Raw genomic sequence first — 12,599 nt, forward strand, 5'->3', positions numbered from 1 at the left:
TATATAGTATATACTATATATATATATATATATATATATATATATATATATATATATATATATATATATAGATGGATAGATAGATAGATAGATATAGATAGATATAGATAGATATAGATAGATAGATATAGATAGATATAGATAGATATAGATAGATATACAGAACACGAAAATTATCTCCAGGCGTCAGTGATCGATCTGACCAGACAGCCACTACCCGCTACGGTTGACTGACTCTCTTATGTAAGACCATGTTGACTTCATTGTATGGATTACATCCGCGCGCGCATGAATTTTCGGCCGTTTAAAAAAAAAAATTCAACCATACTGTAAATTGTACAAAACAGTGCATGCCACATGAAAAGAACAACATACGGCTAACGTCCCACATATACATTGTCAAGTAACTAAAACTAAGTAAATTCGGTTTCTTCTCGCTCGTTCCTTTGTAATGGTAAAAAAGGTAAGAACAGATAGGTTTGATAATCAAAGGTTTGTCTAATAATTTTAATGCATACAAATATATAAAACTGCAGGTAACAGCTACCATGTCTGAGGAAGGCCACAAGCTGATGGAGCGAATCAGATGTGAGTACGCGTTTTTGAAAACGCAAGTTGTTTTTACCAAATCAAGTCAAATCAGATCAATCTATTTCAGCCTAGATCTTTCAGCCATATCATATGTAAGCTGTAATTAGATGAGAGGGACTATTGTTGTTGTTAATTTTATATTTTCAATTAAAAATATAACTTTATTATGCATGGCTTGTATCTGCAGTTTTAAATGCCTGAAATATGAAATACTGATTCAAATATGCTAATGTGGGACAGTATGTGCCAATATCATACAGATTGCCTTGTTCAGAATATTTTCAGTTTTGCCGCCCTGAAGTTGTATCGGATGCCTTTATTCAGCCGACGTTTCGGTGACCGTACGCGTCTGTCGCCTTCCTCAGGGCAATTCTGACTGGTTCACATTGCACTGCAGCACAGGTGTCGCTGCTATAGATGCATTCCCAAACGTACAATATTTGCTTATATACACATATGCGTGATTACAGGGAATGTATCTACAATGCGGTCGCAAATGTACGGTACTTGGATAATATACATAATTGTGGTCAGTTGTTAAACAAACAGTTGAGGATAAGTTGTTTTTCTCGCACTCCCAGACCGACATGTAGACAAGATCTACACGGACCTGAAAGAGGTGGGTACAATCACGTATCATCTATAATATAATACTTTTAGTTAAATATTATCTTTTCTGAAACTTTTACAAACAAAATCCCAAGCAGTCTTTTTCGATGACGAAGGACTACCAAGATATATAAAATCCTCATTCTTTCCTCCAAGAATTCCATGAAATATTCCATGTTCATGTATACGTCGATGAAGGTTAGACATCCAGGTAATACGATACGCCAAAAAGGCAGTTACTCAAGTTACTCAAGCCAAAAAGGTAGTTACATATCAATCAATAGGTTGTGCTTATAAACCTGCTTTCCCCTCTGGTCTCTCAGTCACTGACGAAAGCTAGTGGATACTAGCCGAAACGTCTGACGTTTTCAAAATCATATCCAGTTGCTTGAGTAACTGCTTTTTTGGCGTATTCACGTACTATCTATATAATATAATGATTTTGGTTCAGAATTATCCTTTTTAATCTTTTACAAACAAAATCCCCATTCATTCCTTCAAGAACAACGTGTGGTCAAAACCACTATACTAATGGTATGGTATGATGGTACAGAGATAGTATCAATTATGCTTACTTCTTGTGCAACAAGCTATTTGCACATGGCCTATAGATGTACAATAATTATCTTATGATTTATTATATCAACCACAATTACTGTGATAATATACGCAATAGAATTGCATGAAATACATGAAAATGTCCATTTAACCATCCAACATGGCGGCCAATACTTACGTCATAGTCACGTGAGTGTAAAGAATGTCCTAACAGAGTCACGTGGTTCTGTCCCAGCTTGGTTACCATGACAACGACCCCCTGGAGGTGACTGACCTGATGACGTTGGACCAGTGGCACTACTTCGGCACGGAGCCGTCATCAAGCTACTGAACATCAGGTACAGTTCAGAAAATAGCTTCATCAGGTTGGTTAACTATAGGATACTAGTTTTCTTTTACACAACCAACCAACCGACCGACCGACCGACCGACCGACCAACCAACCAACCAACCAACCAACCAACCAACCAACCAACCAACCAACCAACCAACCAACCAACCAACCAACCAACCAACCAACCAACCAACCAACCAACCAGGCTAACTGGCTTTGAAGGGCTTTGAAAGGCTATAGGGCTTTGTATCTGTATAGCCGGTATAACCGCCTTTCGGCGTAACACACCAGCTTCGCAGGCACGCGGCGCGGCGGCAGCTCGCTATATCACACCGAACGACTTGTTGGTATCTGTGTTGGTAGAGGTTATTATGAAACAAGTTTGAACTGCAATATCCAAGAAAATAAACACAAGAAATTGGACTCACCCAAATTTTCGACTGTACATCCCCAGTTTTGTCGAGGAATTTATCATTTACATATTATATTTCTTGACAAAGAGTTGTGCAGTGGAAATTTGGGCGAGTCCAAGTTCTTGTGTTGGATATTGCAGTTCAAACTTGTACCATAACACATTATTTTATTTCCGTGAATAGTTTCATCAGCTTGGTAAGACACTGAGTAAGGAGACTCTTTTTACACAACCAAGTACTTTATTCAGCCGACGTTTCGGTGACCGCCTGTCACCTTCCTCAGGGTAATGCCATGTGAACGCGCATCTGTAGCAGCGACACCTGTGCTGCAGTGCCATGTGAACCAGTCAGAATTGCCCTGAAGAAGGTGATGGACGGTCACCGAAACGTCGGCTAAATAAAAGACTTGGTTGTGTAAAAAGAGTATGTTTTTTTTACTCACAATATTTTATTCTAATGAAACAGGGAAGGTGCGCGTGTCCTGGACGTGGGGGCCGGCATTGGGGGTGCGTCTCGGTACCTCGCGCACAAAACCAAGTGTCACGTGACGGCCGCCGAACTCCTTCCCGACAACCACCGCGTGGGGCAGGACCTGACGTCACGCTGTGGCATGACGGGAAGTGTGAAGCACGTGTGCGGTGACATCATCAATATTGAGCTGGGTAAGCGACGTTATTTAGTTGCAGTACGTTACGCTGCAGTTACGCTGGGTTATGCTGCAGTATCCACCGAGACTAACCAACAGACTAAGATACATACACGTAAGAGTCATCGCGACACACAAAGAGCAGTAGGAATAAGTAGACCTTTGTCCTGGTCCTAAACTAGAGGGAAAATATCTAGGAAAGAATGAATTCTTGAACACCTCAATCCTTGGTTGATAACTCTGGTACTTGAATGCATGGCTATTTTTTGTTCTCTTCTCGGCTGGTATTAGGTACTTAGCAGTTGGGACATCCACCAGTTTATTAGTCATTTTGTACATCATGCATAGTCTGGACATCTTTCTTCTGTCTTTAAAGATCAAATGACACCCAAAAAGTCTGTAAGATACATAATATGTAAAAAACGTATCCATACAATAAAGTCACGTGAAGTTGGAGGGAAGGGAAGGGTTAGAGGGAAAGAGGGTTAGAGGGAAAATATCTTAAAACAAAGTTCAACCAGCAAACCTACTTCATGTTTTAACGTATCTGAAGGTAACAATCGCCTCGTATGGATTTCAAATATAATTATCGATGTATTATTATATATTTTGTGAATATAATATATATATATTATTAAATATAATTATTAATATATTATCTTGCAGGTAAGGAGGAGTTTGATCACGTGATGAGCCTTCAGGTGATTCTATACGTGGAGGACAAGCCCAGGCTGTTCCGTCAACTGTACGACTCCCTCAAACCTGGAGGGACCCTGTAAGTATTTCACTAGCCCAGGCTGTTCCGTTAGCTGTACGCCTCCCTCAAACCTGGAGGGACCTTGTAAGTATTTCACTAGCATCGGCTGTTCTGTTAGCTGCACGCCTCCCTCAAACCTGGAGGCACCTTGTAAGTATTTCACTAGCATCGGCTGTTCCGTTAGATGTACGCCTCCCTCAAACCTGGAGGCACCTTGTAAGTATTTCACAATCCCAGGCTGTTCCGTTAGCTGCACGCCTCCCTCGAACCCGGTGGGACCATGTAATATAAGTATTTCATAATCCCAGGCTGTTCCGTCAACTGTACGACTCACTCAAACCTGGAGGGATCATGCTAGTATTTTGCAAGGATTCGGTGTAAGAAAAATATGAAGGGTGGTCTTATATAGATTATATTAGGGAGAGGGAGAGAGAGAGAGGAGAGGAAGAGAGAGGAGAGGGAGAGAGAGGGAGAGGGAGAGAGAGGAGAGGGAGAGAGGGAGGGGAGAGGGAGAGAGATGAAAATACATTGTATAGTTAACACAAACGGACTAACTAACTCACTAATAATTGTAATGACGCCATTGCCACAAGAGTGCAAAACTGTTTGTTACGTCAAAAGCAGTGATTGGTCATTAATTATCCTGATGAAGGCGACAGTGGTCGCTGAAAATTTGATCTCTCTTTAAACTGTGTGTTGGAATAAAGTTTAACGTTTTACTATATTTCTTAGATGTTTCGAGGAGTTCTACCGCCTGAAGGACGTTGAGAGTGACGAGGAGAAGGCGGCGCTGGATTTCTTCCTGCTGTGCGTCAACACTCTGCCGACCCAACAGGACTACAGACGCCTACTGGAGGAGGCAGGCTTCCAAGTCACGGTCAGGATTTTCTCTTTACACTTCATTCTAGTCTCTATCCTCTCTCTCCCTCCCTCTCCCCCCCTATCTCTCTGCTGGAGGAGGCAGGCTTCCAAGTCACGGTCAGGAGGTTCTCTTTGCATTTCTTTCTAGTCTCTAAACTCTCTCTCTTTCTCTCTCTCTCGCCCTTTCTCTTTCTCCCCCTCTCACTCTCTCTCTCTTCCTCTCTCTCACTCCTCCCTCTCCCCCTATCTCTCTGCTGGAGGAGGCAGGCTTCCAAGTCACGGTCAGGATTTTCTCTTTGCACTTCATTCTAGTCTCTATCCCCTCTCTTTCTCTCTCTCTCTTTCTCTCTGTCTGTCTCTCTCTCCCTCTCTTTGTCTCTCTCTCCCCTCCCTCTCCCTCTCTCTCTGCTGGAGGAGGCAGGCTTCCAAGTCACGGTGACGATTTTCTCTCTGCATTTCATTCTAGTCTCTCTCTCTCTTCTTTTCTCTCCCCCTCTCCCTCTCTCTCTCTCTCTTCCTCTCTCTCACCCCTCCCTCTCCCCCTATCTCTCTGCTGCAGGAGGCAGGCTTCCAAGTCACGGTGACGATTTTCTCTCTGCATTTCATTCTAGTATAGTCTCTAGCCTCTCTCTCTCTTCTTTCTGTCTCTCCTCTTCTCCCTCTCTCTCTCTTCCTCTCTCTTTCTCTCCCTCTCACCCTCTCTCTCTGCTTCCAAGTCACGGTGACGATTTTCTCTCTGCATTTCATTCTAGAAGACGAAGAAGGTCCCTTTCCACTCCTTGCAGAGCCTCTTTCCATTTTTTTTAGCCCTTGGGCCACACAGTTGTGCACCCCACCCGTGCCCTTCTGGACTTTGCCACTGAACAGGCACGATAGCGGCGGCCCGGGGGGGGGGGCAACGTACCAGATGGATGGATGCTGTACGACGATACTTGAGCAACATCAAGAAGATAAAGATCAAAGAGGAATTCAGTATATGATATATATGGTTTTATTCGACATTAGGTCTTATTCAACACACTTATTTTATTGTTGTTACTCTCTTTATGTAGTCTGCCATACATTGTACCATGTACAATTGTCGTGCAATAAAGTTATATCTATCTATGATATATAGATGTTGGAATTTACTGACTACAACTTATGATCTTGCATTGGCAGGTCGAGGACAATTCTGCCGCGTACGCCGAGTACACGTACGGACGTTGGTCGAACTGGGACGAGCAGCGCGACAAGTACGTCCGTCTGTACGGGGAGGACATGGTGGACGGATGGCTCAAGCTCGTCGTCACCGCCAAGAAGATCTGCAACGACTTCGGGCTGGTGGGAGGGGGGCGCTTCGTCGCGCGCAAGGTGTAAAGATAGAAGTCTGAAGAAGGCAGTTCTAGCCTGTGTACGGTGTAACACAAGAGATGAAACTACAATAACACTTTAACAAAGGTCCAAGTTACATAGTGACTGGTGTTGTAGAGCTGGTGGGAGGGGGGCGATTCGTCGCCCGCATAGTGTGAAGATTGAAATCTGAAGGAGGCGATTCTAGTCTGTGTTACACATTAGATGAAACTTCGACTGCTTGTAAACGAAGACTCAAGTTACATGGTGAATCATAGTAAAGGGCTTGTGGGAGGTGTGTACGGTGTAAAAATAGAAATCTAAAGGAGATTAAATTTAGATTACAAGTAGACGAAGGTCCAAGTTACATAGTGAATGACTCAAGACGTTCGGGGAACTGAAACAGACTGGGTTTTGACTTTTGCTTCTAAAGTGCTTCGTTTTTTGTTACATTCTTTACCTAACTTGAAGGTAACGTTAAAAGTCTGAAGATTGCTAGTCTGTGCATGTAACGTTACTTGTATTACACAATCACTCGCTATCAGGGCTAATTACACGCAAGCTTGTTGCCACACACCGCTAACTTTGGAAGAAGATTCCCATTCCCAGAATGAACAGTAGGAACGTTTGATCAGTTTGAAAAAAAAGAAACATAGCAGCTTAGTATTCTCTGTCTCGATGGAAACCAGTCATCACAGCCTCCAACAGTATTGTAACGGACAGTTGACAGTCTGACAACATTTGGTCAATGTTAGCACGATAATCATGCATGAATCAACCTGATTCTCATTCGGGAATTAGCTGTCAAGCTTCTAGGGACCTGGAAAGTGGGGGAAGATGGTTTCTCTCGACTGGCTGTAAGACATTTATAGCAAATAACCAGTGAATAAACAAACAAACAAACACCGTAACGTTTCAACTATAAAATGTCTATGGCATGTTCAGTTCTCATAATATGAGAACATGAGGACAATATTGTCCTTTCTTCTACATTAATCTCCAAGCAGATGTTGGAAGGGAAGATCGTAACGCTACCCCTTTAACCCTACCTAGACCGGGCTTTTTTGGGCTTGGTGGGACGGGGGGGGGGCTCATTTGACCCATTAAATTCTAGCGCTAGCCGTTCAGACGCTAGGTGACATCAAAGTTGGCGCGGGCACTTTTAGCCCCCCCCCCCTCTAGGTAGGGTTAAGCATACAACTAAACATGACAAAGTGAATACAATAGTCGGTGGAACTTTGCAACTTTATTCCCCAACAATATCTTTTCTTTTTGCGTGCAGCGCAAGCCAAACTTTGACGCCACAGTTTGGCAAAATGTTACGCGATGAAGCCTCGCGCACGCTATTATTGAAGCTTTGCGGTGTAACTTCAGCCACGGATGCAGGAGTAGCCGGAGTAGCCGTCCTCCCTGCAGCTCCAATCGGGACCGCATGGCGTCGCCGTGCAGAAGTGGCCGGTGTATCCGCGGCTCCCAGCAGGCGCTATATGAAGACAGAAAGATGGTCATTCCTGGTGTTTTAAGACATTTAAACGGAGTTTGTATTTGTTTTACGCAACTTAACGTGTATGCAAAAATTAGAGTTTCTGTATACTACAATTGTTTCGGTTCACGACTCGGTTGTTGGTTATTTCCAATCACGGTTCTATAAGCATTGGACAGAACGTATTGCGTTTGCATGCGCACGAAACCAGTTTTTAGTAGCATGTTGTGTCTGAGAAAGTATTGTCTACAACGGGAAAAATTTTGCTGCAAGCTTGATCAAACATCCAATGAAAACTGTAAAATTCCTGGTTTCCCACAGGCGCAGTATACGTACGTTCTGCCGACGTGCTGGTTGCACATATCACACAGTGACCATGAACATGCACGTTTCTCACCTTGGCAGTGGAAGGTGCCCAGGTCCGGGGCCACACAGGTCCAGCCAGACGGACAGGGATTGGGGTCACACCAATTTATAGCTAAAAAATGAATATCCGGGATTATCAAGAGTATTTCTTGTAGCCTAACACAATCTAAAACAGCAAATGTATGGCTTTTTTAAAACCTGGAAACGTTAGACATTTACATTCTACTAGCTATATATCTGTGTGAACAGTACCTATATCAAAATTATGTGATAAAAAAGTTAACATTCCAAAGCAAATGCATAATGTTTACCTTCGCATATGGTCTGCTCCGTTAATTCTTACTCAAATACATTCATATATATGGTGACAGGAGTCTAAATCCCTCCTACTATAAAACTGCAACATGATGTAACCCAACGCTAGTTACCATGGTGAGAGACGGCCTGGTTCGTGTCATCGTCCAGGTCAGAGGTTAGTGTTTGAAACAGAAGAAGAAACAGAGCAAAAACCATATGTTTTACACCAGTTCGCACCCCACCTGGTCACCGATCTTGTGTCCTTGGGAAAGGCACTTTACACGACTTTACTCACTTCACCCAGGTGTAAATGAGTACCTAGCTTCGGTTAGGGACGTCCCTCGGATAGGACGCTAGCTGGAGGTCCAGTGTTTGGGGAGAGCCATACCCCGCGCAAGTTAAAGAACCCACCACACCTTTCGAAAAAGAGTAGGGGCATGCCCCGGTATGCGATGGACCAAAATACTTATCTGATTATTCACTACGGACTCCAGAAAGAGTAGTGTGAATTTCACACTAACGGAGATCCTAAACAAACAAACAAACAAACATAAAAATTCACATCTAGAAATCCCAATTAAAATGGCAGGTACCTGTCTCACAGCTGTTCCCAGTGAATCCAGGTGGGCACTGGCAGGTGTAGCCGTTCACATGATCCACGCAGGTGGCGCTTTGAGAACAGGGTGAGCTCTGGCACTCGTCAATGTCTGAAAAAGGGAATGCAATAGGGGTTGCGTTGTGTAACGCAAAGGCTCGACGCGGAACCAAGAGTTCGGGTTCGAGTCCTCACAAAAAAATGCCTGTCAGAAACCCGTTGCCATGGCAACACAAAAAAATTATTATCTGATTCCAATGATAGAAAATTGTTGCCAACAATATTCTAGGAAAAGTCACCAAGTTGGGCGGTTCTAGCGCTAGCCGTTCAGACGCTATGTGACATCAAAGTTGGCGCAGGCACTTTTAGCCCCCCCCCCCGTCTAGATAGGGTTAATTGAAAATGAGAATTGTCTGTCCTGTATTTGTTTCTATGTGTGGGACACAATACCAGCAACCGCTGCCTGTGCCCCACGCCCATTGCACTGTTGCAATTTCAAGAAATCAAATCAAATCAATCAAAAACAATTTGTACAAGCTAAAGGCAGGTAAGTAGACTGGTATTGCTTGTCCCACGACAAAAAAATCGTGCAACGGCCCCCGACCGAGCCACCCTGACGTCGTCGTAGGCCGTAGACTAAAACTTTCAAGTAGGCTCTGACATCACCAACCGCTGCTAGGATCCAAGGAAGCTTTTTTTCCGTGACAAGATGACTGATTTTTTTTCATAGCACATGAACGACAATCTCAAGAACATCCTCAGTTGCCAACCGTACCACAGCGTACTACTTTATGACTATTTGTATGGTTATTTTATTTATGTTAAATGTTAAGTGGGGCTGTAAAATAAGTTGTATAACTTGAGTTCAGTCCCACTTCGTCCTTGTATTTGTATTGCTTTATTCAAGAAAAAAAAAACCGTACCACAATAGATTGTGCGACGTGACCGTGCCGTCAAATAGAAAACACCAAGACTGACTACTTCTAGGCACGATTCCCACTTCTGTAAAATAATATCGGATCGAGCCGAATAGATAGCCAACCGAATCGACCCGGACAAATTTACCAATGTGGGAACGCTCTCCATCCGTTTTTTTAGCGGTGTCGCTCAATGCAAGGCCAATTATTTTTGGCCACTTCTAGGCATAGAGCTAGAGGTATAGAACTGTAACAGCAACTCTTGTCCCTGAGTCAGAAACATCGTGAGATGTTTCTGACCAGCCCAATTTCTCACAAGTAGTGCGGACTAACTGACCAAATAGGAAAAGCAGGGGTTACGATCCTAGTGGAAACAGGGTCCTACTGACCAATCTGGCACTGGTCTCCGATCCATCCCGGCTCGCACCAACACACGAAGTACGGCTCATGGTCCACACAAGTGTGGCAGGAGTAGTGCTTCACGCGATCCTCACAGGTGCCGTGTACGCAGGGGGAACTGCTGCAGCTGCTGGGTTCTGCAGAAGGCAAACACAATATCGTGGCATTTTAAATGCGTCTAGGTGCTCGTCGTTACCTACCTACCGACAATTAACAGACAAAATGTAGTTTTTTACGTTAAATTTGAGCATTAAATGATGAAAAGATGACATGGAGAAGAGAAAGGAAAATTAGAAAGAAAAAGGGAAAAAAGGCAGGAAGGGAAACAAATTATTTCTACATGAGTGGACAATGGTATCTATATCTCATAGTATCCTTACTTGCGCACAGTGCATATTTGTTGCTTTCGTCAGCTCCCTGAACTCTTGTGTTAGTGATAACGTCATAGCCATATGCGCTGTCTCTTTCCAAGTCGGGACGGACAACGAAAACATCGTGCAGGGCTGGGCAGATGTCAGGCCTGTACTCTACGCACAGGTGGGCGGACAGGATGTTTGGAATAACGTTGCTGATCTCATCAGCACTGTATGTTATGCAGCCTGGTTCCCAGTAGATGCCATCTTCTAGCGTGCCGTCTCTACCGAGGCACGGGTACTGCATCCCCGTCGCTTCACAAGTGAACTTGACGTTGGTGTTAGTCATCAGGCCCGTGGCCTTGACTTTGTAAAAGCCCCACCCACTCCAGGAGGACAGATATACCGAGAAGCCTATGGAAGAAGAAAAAACAACTTGATAAACGAATGAATGGGGTCTTGTGGAGTAGCGGCAGCGTGCTCGACTCAGAACCAAGAGGTCCCGGTTCGAGTCCTGACATGCCACCGATCTTGTGTCCTTGGGAAAGGCACGTTACACGACTTTCCTGAGTATTGTCTTGTCATTATTTCGTCCTCTGCGTTGGTGGCGGAATAAAATAAGTTGATATAACTTAAGTGTGCTGTGCTGTCACCATGTCTAGGCATGAAATGTTGGAATATAAAAAAAATATTATTTTCTTTTGCGCAAATCTGTTGACCACCATGATTAGTATGGACTATTCTACGACATGTACTTTGTGTTTGGCGCAACGGCCCAGAAGTCGTCGGTTCCAATCCTGTCATGTCGCCGATCTTGTGCCCTTTCACGACTTTCCTCACTCCACCCAGGTTGGGTACCTGACTCCCGTTGGGGAGGTAGCAGGCGGTGGAGAGGGTTGGGCTTTACGTTCCGAACACCGTGTCCCAGACACAGTGGATTTAACAACCGACTATCTCTATGGCATCAAAATTGCCACCTTAATCTATTCTCAATATTCCTCCATACCGAAATTCAGGCCATATGGCGTAAAGGTAAATTAAAGATTGTATAAAATGACCACATACCATAACAAACTCCATAAAATCAGAAGAATTTCAATTGAAATTTCCAACTCAGCGCTGATAACTGTCCAAGGATGGTTCTATACAGTCGAAACATTTGGTATCCAAATTATGGCGGTTTTTTTTTTATTTACAAGTCAACTTGGACAATACAGGGCATGGAGGTGAGCTACTCTAGCTCTAGCTAATTCTTACCTCACCACAAAACATACAAGTATTGCCGAAAAACAACACAAAACAGCAAATGGGTGGGCATGGATCAATACATAAGTTTTCGCAGTTGAAATACCAACATCAGTTTGCTACATTAAAATTCGCAAACAAACAACAAATAATGATGATACCCTCATTGTAAAATCTGCTTCGCATATATGCACTTTACCAAGCTCAGGTGTCAGGTTATCATGTGGTTAGTGTTGTTGAGTTACTAGTACAGAATCTAAAAGTTCTGGGTCCGAATCCCTAGCGGGACCGATGTTGTACAACCGGAGGTCCCGTGTTTGAAAAGAGCAATCCCTCGAAATATTTAGTACAGTAGTGAGTAATTGTATCAGTGAAGCCTTACGCAGCTGCTAATTATACCGTATGAAACTTGGGTAGTACACATAATTATAGCGATTTCACCCATAACGCAGATTAAAATCCTTACCTGAAGCCAGGGTGATCGCACAGGCCACAAGGACCAGAGAAGACAGAACGAGTCGCCCCATGTCGTGTGCAGTGGCTGATATCGCTGTGAACTACAGTCTTTATATGATCTGCCAGCAGGTACAAGTAGGTATGCTGTTAAAAGTTAATGTCGTCATATGTATTTCTAGTGGTCTCCTTCACAAGTACTACAATTGCCTCACTGCTGACTGTACGATATTACCACTTTCAATGGGACATCAAACAAGACTGTTTGTAAGACCCGTTATTAAATGCCGAACACGCCTGCACCAAAAGAATGTCATTCTTACTTCAGGCAAGGCCTGCTTCAGATATACTGCTTCATATCATATATGTCAAAATATGTGTAGACGCTAG

General features: G+C 43.5%; 1 protein-coding gene and 1 pseudogene across 1 annotated transcript; one reads left to right on the plus strand and one right to left on the minus strand.

The window, feature by feature from the left end:
- The first annotated feature begins 533 nt into the window (after nucleotides 1-533).
- Nucleotides 534-6,827, plus strand: LOC109481267 (annotated as a pseudogene).
- Nucleotides 6,828-7,471: 644 nt separating this feature from the next.
- On the minus strand, nucleotides 7,472-12,283 carry LOC109481265 (fibropellin-3-like). Its single transcript, XM_019783801.1, has 6 exons — nucleotides 12,223-12,283; nucleotides 10,539-10,925; nucleotides 10,149-10,295; nucleotides 8,841-8,954; nucleotides 7,982-8,062; nucleotides 7,472-7,584 (listed from the first exon to the last, which is right to left on the minus strand). Exons 1-6 carry the CDS (start codon nucleotides 12,281-12,283, stop codon nucleotides 7,472-7,474), a joined length of 903 nt encoding a protein of 300 aa, XP_019639360.1.
- Nucleotides 12,284-12,599: the final 316 nt, after the last annotated feature.

The sequence above is a fragment of the Branchiostoma belcheri genome, unplaced genomic scaffold (genome assembly GCF_001625305.1).
Source record: "Branchiostoma belcheri isolate BF01 breed outbred unplaced genomic scaffold, Haploidv18h27 scaffold543, whole genome shotgun sequence".
NCBI lineage: Eukaryota > Metazoa > Chordata > Leptocardii > Amphioxiformes > Branchiostomatidae > Branchiostoma > Branchiostoma belcheri.